Source organism: Pyxicephalus adspersus, chromosome 6 (assembly GCF_032062135.1).
Source record: "Pyxicephalus adspersus chromosome 6, UCB_Pads_2.0, whole genome shotgun sequence".
In the NCBI taxonomy this organism is placed as follows: domain Eukaryota; kingdom Metazoa; phylum Chordata; class Amphibia; order Anura; family Pyxicephalidae; genus Pyxicephalus; species Pyxicephalus adspersus.
The window spans coordinates 92,737,913-92,752,174 of NC_092863.1; the positions used below are offsets into that span (position 1 = coordinate 92,737,913).

At 39.1% G+C, this 14,262-nt stretch overlaps 1 protein-coding gene across 1 annotated transcript in view; it reads left to right on the plus strand.

The window, feature by feature from the left end:
* The window catches only part of WDR70 (WD repeat domain 70), a 181,728-nt gene extending 175,532 nt beyond the window's left edge, over positions 1–6,196 (plus strand). Inside the window, exons 17-18 of the mRNA XM_072416611.1 lie at positions 422–584; positions 5,927–6,196. Coding sequence (XP_072272712.1) covers positions 422–584; positions 5,927–6,014 — 251 coding nt within the window. The 3' untranslated portion in view covers positions 6,015–6,196. The remainder of the gene's footprint in view (positions 1–421; positions 585–5,926) is intronic.
* The last annotated feature ends 8,066 nt before the right edge of the window (positions 6,197–14,262 follow it).

Here is a 14,262-nt window from a genome sequence, read left to right on the forward strand (position 1 = left end):
CCATATAAACTAAACAGTCCCTCTGTTAAAATGCTATGAAATATAACATTTCCTACGTAGAACAAAATTTCATAAAAAAGCACAAATGATTCTAGATTTTAGGTAACCCACAAGCTCAAGGTATAGGTCCGTAGCCTGCTGGTTCTGTTGTTGCTCAAACCCTTATTGTCAGGTATGACAGATCCTTTATTCGACAATTTAGAGTTTTCAATGAGCAGATAACGTGACCTTGGAAGCCATGTACTGAGTTTCAGTGTAGTTTGTGTAACATATGGGTTATGATTCCACTACTGCTAAATAAGCAGAATATTATATTTATATTTACATGGATCACCTTTGTGTGAATATTCCTTTTGATTAATTTACATGATTGTGTCATTTTATAGTTCCGCTTTAATGACGTGTTGCTGTGATGTTGCAGGTCGTGGTGGACGTGTGGGCACCCATGGGGGCACCCTGTCATCCTTCATTGTGAAAAACATCGCCCTGGACAAGACCGATGACAGTAACGCGAGGGAAGCCATCCTTCGTCATGCCAAAGATGCAGAACAGAACCCATACTGGGTTGCACCAGCATATTCCACGTAAGTATATCCTACTATTATTATATTCTGTCTTGAAGAAACTGCAGTGCCTGGATCCCACATCAGCTGGTCACGCAATCTCTGCTGAAGAATTGAGGATTCTAATTTTTTTTCCCAAAAACAGCATGTGAAATAAAAATGTAATTTTACCAATGCTGTAATTACATTGCAGCCCAAAAAAGTCATACAATGCTAATATTTCATTGGATTGTCCGTAGTGTTGATTACAGCATCCATTCATCATGGTATTGTTTTAATAGCTTTTGCAATGTCGCTACATTTCTATCCAAGATTGGTCTTCCATCCAGATCTGGACTGGAGGCCAATCCATGTGTGAAAATGATCCCTAAAGCACTTTCACAATTTGAGCCTGATGAATCCTGGCAATCATGAAATATGCCCGTGCCATCGGGGAAGAAAAAAATTCCTTAATGGAAAAACCTGGACATTGAGTTTATTGAGGTAGTCATTTTTTGGGCACATAGCTTCTGAACACAGACACGACCAACTGAAGTAACCCCAGATCATAACACTGCCCCCCACAGGCACGCCAGATCATAACACTGTGCCCCTGCATGCACCTCAGATAATAACACTGCCCCCACAGCCACCCCAAATCATACCACTGCCCCTACAGGCAATCACAGTTCATACCACTGCCTCCACAAGCACCCTAGATCATACCACTGCCCCTACAGGCACCCCAGATCCTAACTCTGCCCAAACAAACCCCCATATCATAACACTCTCCCCAGATGCACCTCAAATCATAACTCCACCCCTAAAGGCACCCCAGATCATAATACTTCCCCTACAGGCTTGGGGACTTTTAGTTGTCAAACTTTCTGAATGCCAAGTGATTAGGTGTAACCCTTCTCTTCCGGTATGTGTTCTTTGTCAGAGAGTGCTCATTGGTAGTTCTTCTCCCGGATTTTATTTAGAAATGTTGGCATTTGTTGCTATAGTTCACATGTATGCATAGCTATCATCTCACAACTCTATTCCTTGAGTATAGCTGTAAAATTTAAAAATGTTTCTCAACTCAACAATCCGTACATTTCTGCAATTTCTGCAATGTCCACTATTTTGTTTACTTTCCCAAAGCAAATAAATTTCTGCTTACATGTTTTTTTGCTAAATCTATACAAGGACTCCACATGTTCACCCACACGTAGACATGTAGTCACTAAACAAGGGTTTAAATGACTGTTCATGTAGAATTGATGTGCGTTTATTTAGTCACATTTACCATGTCTGACAATAGCTGTCAAGTTCACATGCTTTTAGCTATTGTTCTGCCCGGCTGACATGCACACACATAAATATATGTATCTCCTTCTGTGTAAGCTAATAGCATTGCAGGCTAGTATCCTGCCCACTTCAAGGCCGAGTCCCTTTTCCCCCTGGCTACGGCTCTTAACAAGAGCCTGTAATGCAATCGGCCCACGTGTGGGACGGCAGCCCTCCCGGGATCAGTGTCTATTAAATCTTTCATGGCAGTAATATTGCAGGTGTCATGGGTGTAACTTAATATTCAGAGTATGAAGTTCAGAGGAGCCACTCAGACCAAATTACCTTTGTGTCCTTGCTGCTGTGATGTTATAGTTCTTACAAGTGTGAGGGGTGTCAAAGATATGTGCGCTCATCTGATCCATCTATTTATCTCCCTAATCTAATGTATATCTAATAATCTTCATGTCTATCTAATCCTGTCTGTATGTTAACATAATCTGTCTATCCATTTATTTATCTATGTAATCTAGATGATGCTAACTTTAATATTTAGAGAAACCCTAGATGATGGGTGCTTGTCTCTCTTTCTCTGTCTGCAGAGGTGCCACAGGCCCCCCCACTGAGTCAGAATTAGAGCTTTCTAATAAGTGGGGAACATGATTGCTGGTTGCAATGGTCTGGTGTATCAGACCATTGCAGAGAGATTATGGCTTCCATACTAAGAGCAAGGGTCCTTTTCTGCAGTATGCTAGCAGGGTAGGTAATGCATTTCTACTCACGCTTTGTTCGTTTTCTAAAAGAAACTAACTGCAAGACTTGCAATATCTGATTTATGCATTTAGCTTCTTTAAACTTGAATTTCAATTAGGCCTTTTTGAATCACCAGATTAGAGGTTAGAGGAGGGGGAAAAATATGTAACAATGCCGCTTCCCTATACCTAGAAGAATATATACTGTACTGAATTGGAGGCATAAGCTTTCCTCCCAGGATTAGATCTTGATTTTTTTATATGTTTTTGCATATTTATTCCTTGCTTTACATACCTTCCTTCAGTGTGAGTACTTATTCATATGTTAAACAGAGAAAAACATTTTATGGTTGTCACATGTATATGCAGTGTTTCCTGCACCATGCAGTCTGTGCATTACTGCCTCATATATCCAAGTACAATTGTATAGACAGAGATTTGGTATATTGGTAATACCTTACTGAAAAGGCTACACCATTTAAGTGACTTATTCTGTCATTGATTTCATCTAATTGGGGATGCTATCTGCCCTGTCTGACATACAGATAACCCAAGGAGTTTTCATTTGTCATAGGGCCATATTTTTATTATTATCCAGTATTTATATAGCGCCAACATATTTACCAAGCCCATAGTCATGTAATTAGCTGTCACTCAAAGGGGCTCACAATCTAATGTGTCTACCATAGTCATATATGTCTTTCACACAGTCTAAGGTAATTTTTGGGGGAAGCTAATTAACCTAACTGAATGTGGAAGGAAAAGTACCTGGAAGAAAACACATGCAAACACAAGGAGAACCCGCAAACTCCATAGTGCTCTGGCCGATATTCAAATCTAGGATCTAGTGCTGCAAAGACCATAGTGCTTACCTCTAAGCCACCGTGCTGCCCAATGTGGTCATATAGGCAAAAGCAAGCATATAAACTAAAAAAAAATGTTATTACTAACTCTTTAGGTTCTTCATATTCATTGCCACTTGCCAAGTGTATATACCTTTATTATTAATATTATTATTAGTAGTAGTATTAATATTAAACAGGATTTATATAGCGCCAACATATTATGCAGCGCTGTACATTAAATAGGGGATATACTAAATTCCTTTTCAAGGAATTTTAAGCTTAGAATCTGTTCCTACATCAAAACAGTGTAAGTACCCGAGATCAGCATCCTGCAATGCAATGTACAGTAGGCTGGTACAGGCCAAAGCAGCACAAGGAACCAATAGGTAGCGCTGCAATGTTCATGGAGTAACAAGGATAGGGAAAGTCTGCTGCTTTACCTTAACTGCCCAGCACAGGTTTGGAAAAGATCAAGACCTCTAAGTGTTACTTAACTGCTGCAGAAAAAAAGCAGTCTCTTGCCTTGTCATACAGGGTTGTGCTGTGTGATGGCACTCTATAGATCTCAGGACTAGATAACCAGAATAACAGATTCTTTTGCAGGTAAAATATCTCCCATATGTGCATTAAATCTGCATATTCGGTTGTTTGTCCTATGTTCAGCTTTGAAAAGGTTTTCCAATTCGACATAAACAAGTCTATTGATTTGCAGGGTCACACAGTTTTTCTGATGAGTCACAAACTCGATCCCTATCTCAGGCTGTTTTGTATTTATGACTGTGTTGGTCCTCTGTGATATGTATTCATTCTGCCGGGGCTCAGATGCCAGCTGCTGAAGTCATAACTGTGACTGATTTTCTTTTTACTCACTGGTAAATTTTTGGCTTAGTGACACACAAACCACAATTTATTCTATTTTAATTGACCCATGACTACATCTAGTCTCTAATCTTATTCATAGCATCAGCTGGCCTAATTCAGGATCCTGGGTCACTTGGGTTCTTATTATTATTATTATTTATTAATAAACAGCATTTATATAGCGCCAACATATTACGCAGCACTGCACATTAAATAGGGGTTGCAAATAACAAACTGTGACATAGGAGGAGAGGACCCTGCCCAGAAGTTCCTAACACTTAAGTATTCTCAATAGTGTAAAGTTTTTGTTAATAGTTTTTTTTTTGCTCTCATTCCTGTTCTTTATTCTTACCTTTGCTCTCTTGCTATTTTTATAGTCACAAAAAGTAATGGGAAATTATGTGAAGAATTGAAATATATAAAATTTTCCAATGGGACAGTGAAAATCAAAAAGAGACATTTTTTTCTCTCTTCCTGTTGTGTGTCTTGAACTGGAAGTAGGGATACCTTCCCAATAAGCATTCCTAGAGGTCAGGTCCACACAAGCTGTCTGAAGTTTTACATTTTTCAGGCTCTCCTGACATTGTGGTCTCCCACCCTTCACAGTTGCTCAGTTGGTCAACCCACTGTTATGTAAAAGTTCACTGAGCCAAATTTTTATATAGACCTTACTGCCAGCTCCCTTGTTTTTTTGCACAACTCATTTAGCATGGAGTCTGATGCAGGAGTTGTCTAGGCTTACCAACAGCATTTGATGTACTTAAAGTTTTGTGATCAGACAGACTGCAATAAACAATATTCTCCAACAAACATTCTTACCTGGCTGACCGTTGTCTTGTTCTGTCAAAAAATGCTGCGTATGCTCAGCTCAACATTGGGGTGCGCATGCAGGGATATCCAGCTTTTCCTGTGGCTGTGGGGACTGAATGAACTAAATGTTACCACATTCCAGTACTAACAATCAATTAAGGCAAAGATCAAAACCACAAAAAGGAGGAGAAGAAAGAACCTGCAAAGAAATTGGGACAGGTGACTGTGTTTAAAAAATTGCGATCAGGCAGGTAAGGTTATATCAGTGTAGAAGAGACATCGCCTGTTCTTTCTGCAATAAAGAACCTGCATCATTCTTAGTTTCAAGGTTTAGGTAATATTAAACAGGATTTATATAGCGCCAACATATTACATAGCGCTGTACATTAAATAGTTACACTCTACTACCTGCCTTAGAACTTGAAGACATCGTAGATTCTGGGATTCGATCAGTGGCTTTGAGGTAGTAAAATAATTATTTCACTTCTTATGCATCAAATCCACCGTGGAAAGAACAGATCCATTTGCCCATTTGTTGTGACCTATCAGAAGTCTGTCCAAGTAGTCCAACCTGGAATAAAAGGTTTCTGATTTGTTGCATTCAGTACAATGATAATAAAACTTTGAAAACGTTTCATATCTGGCACAAAAAATGATGAACTGTGGTGTCTCCTCTGATTCCTATTTAGCTTTCCATCTGTAGGAATTATTCTGTTCCCCTCTATTGTTTTGTAATCCCATTGGAAGAGCAATGCAGCCAAGCTGTAGCCCACTCCTACAGTATATAAAGTCATTATCCTCATTCTTACACCTCATTTTCTGCAATTTTTTCTGTGTTTTGTAGGACGCAGCCCAAGGCCGTGTTTGCGGAGGTGGACTCTGAAGAAGACGAACCAGACACTGAGCCAGACTGGAAAAAGCGTAAAATCTAAAGATGAAAAGAATCCTAGCCATTCACAGCCTGCTTGTTACAAGATATTCCAACATGCATTGCTAGGAAATATCCTCATGTTTAAAAAATCAGTGACATTCGTGTTTTAAAGTAAATCTAATTGAATGAGGTAAACATTTGCCATTTTTGTAATAAAAAAGTTTTGTTTTTATGTTTGTTTAATCATTTGTTGCATTTCAGTTTTTTTATTCTCTGCAGCTATTTCCTGTGTACATGCACTCCAGTGATGCCATTGCCATTGCTCAGAGCAGGTTTCCTTTTGGTGACAACATTGGACAATGTCTGTGTGATGATCTTACGCGATAGCTTAGAGGACTTGATCTTGAAAGCCTGGGTGAGCATAGTTGGGACACGGGGACAGATAATTGTCACCCTCCGACTGGAAGTGCATGAGCATGTACATGGCAGAATCACCATTTATTATTGTAACCATATGGGTCCCCAGCCAGGACTACTGTGGGTCCCAGCTGATTTTATTGATGTCTATGAGGTTGACAAACAGAACTATATATATATATATATATATATATATATATATATAAAATAATAATAAAGAATAACAAAGAAAGTGGATACCGGGGGTTTTGTGGCAAATCTAGGTTTGTATTGAGTGAATTGAATTAACACCATATAATACATAATATAACATAAGTTAGGTTCAAGGAAGAGGGTGGAGTGTTGAACCTACGTACTACACATAATTATCCCTGGATATAATAAAGGTATAGTGTCAAAAGATAACGTCTCGTACCCCAACGCATTTTGCCCGTTTGGCTTCGTCAGAGGATCTGCAAGACGCGGTATATATAGATGGTAGAAATTAGGGTCATACAGGGATTGTGTTATCAAGTAAAAAGTAAGGATAAGCTTATATGGTGTAAGAATAAAATGAGATAAATACAAGCGGAGGTGGTGCCGATTTGCTGGAACTTCCTACTGTGAGTGCCAGCCGGCGTGCAGTGCTAAATGAATCCGCTCCCAGTCTTCCAGGTACTGATAGAGACCACTCCATTGGAACACTGTAGAGGAGAATGTGAACACTATGGTTCTTATAAGATCACAAATAAAAAATATTTCCTTTCCAGAATAATCCCCATTCTGTCCTAGCGATCACAATGGATGATCTGGATGATGTTTACATTTACTGCATGACATCAAATGTTAGCAAAGCAAATTGAAAATTTTAGCTATTACAAACTTTTGGAAATACCTCTGTCCTGTTAAGTTTTGCCCTAATGATGATAACAATTTGCACAAATGGGTTTTATTTTCTCTGCAGACAATGAAAAAAATCAACACAAATATTCACTTTGAGCTTTACAATTCCTTATTACCCTGTGATATCATGTTATAATTATAACCAGCATACTTTGTCAGTTATATTTTGGGTGAATATCTGAGGGTGTAAAAAGGTAAATTTTATTTTTAATTTTTTCCCCCTAATGAAGCCTAGGAAATACAAATCTATGTATTCAAATCGGCTATCTCAATAAAGACTTCTTTGTCTAGACAGTATGTATAATACTTTAGGAGGACTTGCAAATGTTAAAAGGTGGGGAACTGAGACCCCCCCCCCCAAAAAAAAAAAAAAAAAAAAGGACAAAACAACTTGGGAAAGAAAAAGGCACTGTGGATAATAAAGGGCAATGAAAGCTGTAGAAATAAAAACATTGAGCATTTAATTGACTGGATTACATCTATAGTATTCTACAGTTAGGTCCATAAATATTTGGACATACAACTTTTTTCTCATTTTGGTTCTGTACATTACCACAATTAATTTTAAATGAAATAACTGAACTGCAGACTTTCAGCTTTAATTCAGTGGGTTGAACAAAAAGATTGCATACAAATGTGAGGAACTCAAGCCTTTTTTTTTTAGACAATCACTTCATTTCAGGGGCTCAAAAGCAATTGGACAATTGACTCAAAGGCTATTTCATGGGCTGGTGTGGGCAATTCCTTTGTTATGTTATTATCAACTAAGGAGATAAAAGGTCTGGAGTTGATTTGATGGGGGGTGCTTGTATGTGGAAGATTTTGCTGTGAACAGACAACATGCAGCAAAGGAGCTCTCCATGCAGGTGAAACAAGCCATCCATATGCTGAAAAAACAAAATAAACCAATCCAAGAAAATGCTACAATATTAGGAGTGGCAAGATCTACATTTTTGGTAGATCATGAGAAAGAAACAAAGCACAGGTGAACTCAGCAACGCCAAAAGACCTGGACTTCCATGGAAGACAACAGTGGTGGATGATCACAGAATCATTTCCATGGTGAAGAGAAACCCCTTCACAACAGCCAGCCAAGTGAACAACACTCTCCAGGAAGTAGGCGTATCGATATCCAAGTCTACCAAGAGAAGACTGCATGAAAGGAAATACAGAGTGTGCACTCCAAGGTGCAAGCCACTCATAAGTGTCAAGAATGGAAAGACTAGATTGGACTTTGCGCAAAAACATCTAAAAAAGCCAGCACAGTTCTGGAAAAACATTCTTTGGACAGATGAAACCAAGATCAACCTTTACCAGAATGATGGCAAGAAAAAAGTATGGAGAAGGCGTGGAACAGCTCATGATCCAAAGCATAGCACATCATCTGTAAAACATGGCGGAGGCAGTGTGATGGCTTGGGCGTGCATGGCTGCCATGGCACTGGGACACTAGTGTTTATCCATGATGTGACACAGGACAGAAGCAGCCGAATGAATTCTGAGATGTTCAGAGACATATTGTCTGCTCAAATCCAGCTAAATGCAGTCACATTGATTGGGAAGCGTTTCATAATACAGATGGACAATGATGGACAATGAGTTTATTAAAGCAAAGAAGTGGAATATTCTTGAATGGCCAAGTCAGTCACCTGATCTGAACCCAATTGAGCATGCATTTCACTTGTTGAAGACTAAACTTCAGACAGAAAGGCCCACAAACAAACAGTAACTGAAAGCTGCTGCAGTAAAGGCCTGGCAGAGCATTAAAAAGGAGGAAACCCAGCAACTGGTGATGTCCATGAGTTCAAGACTACAGGCTGTCATAGCCAGCAAAGGGTTTTCAACCAAGTATTAGAGATGAACATTTTATTTTCAACTTTTTAAATTGTCCAATTACTTTTGAGCCCCTGAAATGAAGTGATTGTGTAAAAAAAAAAAAGCTTCAGTTCCCCACATTTTTATGCAATCTTTTTGTTCAACCCACTGAATTAAAGCTGAAAGTCTGCAGTTACTGCATCTGAGTTGTTTCATTTAAAATAAATTGTGGTAATGTACAGAACCAAAATTCGAAAAAGGTTGTCTCTGTCCAAATATTTATGGACCTAACTGTATATATAGAGGGTGGGAAGGCGTGAATTGTTGTCATTTCCTGTCACTTGCCAAGCAACACGGAACATTATTAGCCTGGGACTGATTGCAGCAAAAAGAAAGCCAACACTACCGTAACATACATTTACAGTGTATGGACCAGGCAAGCAATGACCTTTTTACGGAATTTTTACTTTTCCTTGAAGTTCTGGTGATGTCCTAAAAATGTACTAAATATAGTATAAGAGAATTTGATTATCAGCCTTAGGAACTGATTTAAGGAAGGAGGGAGCCAATCGGGCAAGCTGCAGTGTACATGTGCATACAAAGAACAGTATAACAGGAGCGTACAGGAAAGTTATGTTCTCAGTGGTAGGTGGCAGTAAATGTTGGTGGGGTGGGAAGGCGACTTATCTGTATTATTGACCTGCATTAGAGAAAAATTAGGTCAGCAAACTGCCTCCACAGTCTAGCATGGCTGTTTAAATCTCAATAATTGATTGGACAAAAATACAAAGTGTATGCATTTTATTTCAGCCAAATATTTGCCTTTTAATCTATTCGTCCGGAATATATTTTGCATTAAATGGCTGTCTAGCCCCAGTTCATCTGCTGTCATCCTAAGTTAATTCGTAGTTTCCATGATTCTGTTTTGTACTTGGCGTTCATTCGATTCATGTGGCGGCCCTGTGTATTTCTGTAAAGGATCAAATCCATAAGTTATACAATGCTTGAAAAATGTTTACCTTGAAATCATACCTAACAGGGCTGGGGAATGTTTCACTCTTTTCCTGTACAAAACACATGCTGAGCAAAAATAGCGGGTCGTAATCTTAAAACGCCATAAAAACAAGATGTTTCTGGAGCGCTTGGGTGACAAACAGCGGAGAGCCAGTCAGCAAGTATAAAATCCTTCTTAAATCTTCATTTAATTGGCTGTAACAGAGAAGTTGTTTTCCCTGGTTATGTCAGGGCTTCAATTCTCTCCTGTACACATTAGGAATGCAAAGGAAATGGAAATAATTTTTAAAGTGAACCTGTCACTGGTGTACAGTTAGTTTTAGTGGAAAATAGATAGTTTTAGGTTTGTCTTATGTTTGCTGATTCATTTTTAAACTAATTTTATCTCAATTTCACTTATTCCTCTTCTCTTGTCCTCTTTTCTTTTCCTTTATGATTCTCTCTCTTTTTTTCTTGCGCTCTCCTCTTTTTCTTCCTTCCTCTTCCCCCCACTTCACTCTCTTTTATTCTTTGGCAGTGTTCAGACTTGCGTTTAAAAACCATGTCATTTACCACTACTGGGTACAAAGAGGTAGCCAGGAGAGTTACAGATGGTAACCACAGGACTTTTTTTTGGCGCTGGGCATATGCTTGTGGTTGAAATTGGTACGCTTTTTCATTTGTATTTGGAATTATATTATCCATGGAAGTGGTTTGAGTTATGGTTAACCACTCTTAGACCCTGCATGTAGTGTGAAAAAGAGGAGAAACAATGAAGCCCATCCATTCCAATATTAACTATTTTTAGGTGTTGGCTTACTGGTTAACTACACCTTCTTTACCTATTTTCTTTTTCACTCTCTCTTTCTGTTCTCTCCCATTTACCCTCTTTCCTCTATTCTTCCTCTTTCTTAACCTCTTATTCCTTTCTTTTTCTTCCCTTTTTTCACCTTCTTTCCAAAAAGCAGAATTTTGAATCAGGCTTGCAGTGGGTGGGCTGCAGACTGCAGATTGCTGACTTTTGCAGTTGTTGTTTGCCAGGCAGTAAAGCTGGCCCAAATCATGGAATCAGACCAAACCAGAACAATGCAGAAATGGTCTACTGCCTTCATAGCATCTCTAAACACAATATATTGCAGCTTACGAATTCTTTAGATGTGGTAGCTGCAATATTTAACATTTCAGACTTTCTGTTGTTTTCCTGATTATCCTGCAATGCTTTTATTCTTAGGGTTTATACACTGCTCAAAAATATTCAGGGAACAATCGATCAATGCAGTATAACACCAACTTAATGAAACCTATGGGATATCAGTCTGTCCAGTTAGAAGGTGTATGTGTAAAAAAATTTCAGCTGCTTTGGTGCAAATGAAAGCAACCACTGGCGTACATAAGGGGGTAACACCAAGCCAACCTAGAAAGAGGAAATAGTTTTACCATTCTTATTCAATAGTTTTAACATATCCTTTTCTTCCTGACTAATCTTTCATGAGTCTTGCATTTTGCTAGTGCTATTGGTACTATACAGTGGCATGGAAGGGTACCTACAACTCACTTATTACTAACTAACTGGTAGTCCAGATTCTCCTGAATGGCAAATCCATACATACTGTCTCAAAAAGTTTTTCTGCGTTTCCCAGCAAAGTCTAAGGAGTTCTGTGGAGATATTAGGAGCCTTTACACAAGGGGAGCTGAACAATAGAAGGGCGACAACTCAGCAGCAGAACCAGTATGTGCATCTTTGTGAAAAGAGGGAACAACTGAGATATTCAACTTGAATATTTTGGTCATTAGGATCGGATATTTTAATTTTTATTCCATTAATTTTTTTGAGCAGTGCATATACTTCAATCTGACTTTCCTGTTTTAGGTCTGTGACTCAACCAGATATCCAAGCAACTTGCATTGTCATAAAAAGGCTTACAATAGCTTTATCTATATTTTTCTTAGGAAAGTTCACATTGGCTTGAGGGTGTGCTTAGGTGGGCTTATTGGAGTGTTCATTTCACTAATTACCAGAATAGCAAACAAGATTTGAGGCAAGGACAGTCAATAATGTTGTCGCCAACTTGAGTTATGCAGCCACATACTGTAGTGCAGCAGAGGAACATTGTGTGCAATAAATTACAGATCTTTTGTACATATTGCAGCTGTGTGTTTAGGTGTTTGGATGAAGTTGCCTCTTCATGCATCACACGCTGGCGTTGTCCATGTTTTCAGGCTATAAAGCCTACCCAGACTGCAAAGGGAAACATTTTAATCAAGTGCAGAAAAATTTTAAGTTCCATGAGAAGCACTGAAATATTTCTAACAGTTTTAGCCAAGGAAAATCTGTGTAACTAAAGATGTGGATGTGTAAAGTGGGCCGGGCAGCCTGTGGACCTCCGAGACCAACGTTGTGTATAAACACACAGTAAATCGTATCCCTAGAAGTAGACATGAAGCTCTGCAAGGGTCGAAACAGTATAACAGACATACAAGCTAGAACAGGTGTTCTTAGAGCAAAACATTTTTCGTTATTGTGTCCTGTAAAGGACATACAAAAGATTGATATGTTGTTTCCTACCTAATGACACAGCTCCATTATACATATCAGTCATTCCTAACTGCTTTTTTACCATTCAGGACTAAGTAAGAGAATCCATTAGCTCCTCTCCCCAGCAGCATATACTCACTTTTCCTGCCATTCATGCTGAACTAGGACTAAGGACACCTTCCCCAAACCCATGTGACAATGGTGGGCTAATCTCAAGGCACCAGTGCAGTCAAATGTCAGAGGTGTTGGATATTTAAATCCTTCTCAATGGCTAAATGTGGCAGTGCAGAGTAAAGAAACCTGAGTATACACCTTCTGGGAGAAGAGGTAAGTTAACGTTAACTATACTTCTTTTTTTGATGTCTGCCAACTACCTCACTGCCATTGACATATTTGCCAGTCTTCCTACAGATTTGCCGTCATTAGCCATAATAATTGGCCAGCCTGGAATGGCGTGATTCTTGCTTGTGTGCACAATAATAAATTCATCCAGGCACTAAGCCATACAGAGTATCTTCTGCAATAAAAGCCTATTTTCCAGCAATATTTTCGTTTCATTGGCTATATTTCCTCTTACAGTTACTCTTCACTTTAACCCATGGCCCAGGGCCAATAACTCAATGTATTGATCCACCTGTTAAGGAATGATTCTGCAGAATAAAACATGGTTTTGCCAAGCATATGCCAACTGACAAATGCTACAATTATTTCCTGATTGATTGGGAAATATTAATTATTCTACCACCTTGCTCCGGTCAACATCAAAAAACTCTTATTTAAAATAGGTCAGGATGCCGCTATGTGCCCGTCTATTGCCTGCTGGTCCTGCTAACACCGCAAACGATAAAATGAACGTCTTTTACATAATCATGGCTCATTTCATTTTTATGGTCAAGGTTAATGAAGAAAGCTCCTAGTTTTTAATAGATTTTTGTTTCATTTAATATTTTTATGACACAAACTTTAATGTAATCAAGACGTTGCAAAGCTAGCATTACACACCACATGGCTTGAGTTCCGACCTGGTGTTCAGTTTTTCTTTTTGACTTATTTTAACGCTCTTCTAGTATTTCACCAATATGATTTCAATATTTATCCTGGCCTGTGATGTCTGGTTGCGCCTTCTTCCATCGCCGACTGATATTACGAAGCCGGTTGATGTTTACAAGCAATCCGAGTGGTGGTTATTTATAGATATGCTGATTGCTATATGATGTATACCTTCCCATTACTAGAAATATGAATGTATTCAAGTCCTTCCTTGTGTCTTACCACCCTGGAGGGATCAGACACACCATATTCCTGGAATGAGCTTTATATTGTCCAGAAAGCCTCCTCTACACTTTGTTCCAGCCCTGGCTCCCATTTCGGAGCAGAGAGAAGACGCTTTGTGCCAGTGTTCTGGCTGCCTCTCGCCATGCAGCGGCGGAGGGAAAGATCAGAGGGCTGAGCGAGGGCCAGCACAATTTGAGCATATCTGTGAAATGAGGCACTGGCTTAGATTACACAAGAGAAACGAAACGTCTGCCAGATCTCCCATCTGGTATCAAGGTGCTGAATGGAAGCTCCTCTGCGTACAGTGAGGACAGGAGTGCAAGGAGGAGAGCATTGGCACAAATCAATAGAATGCATGGGAAGCAAACAACATGCAGACCCTAACTGACTGA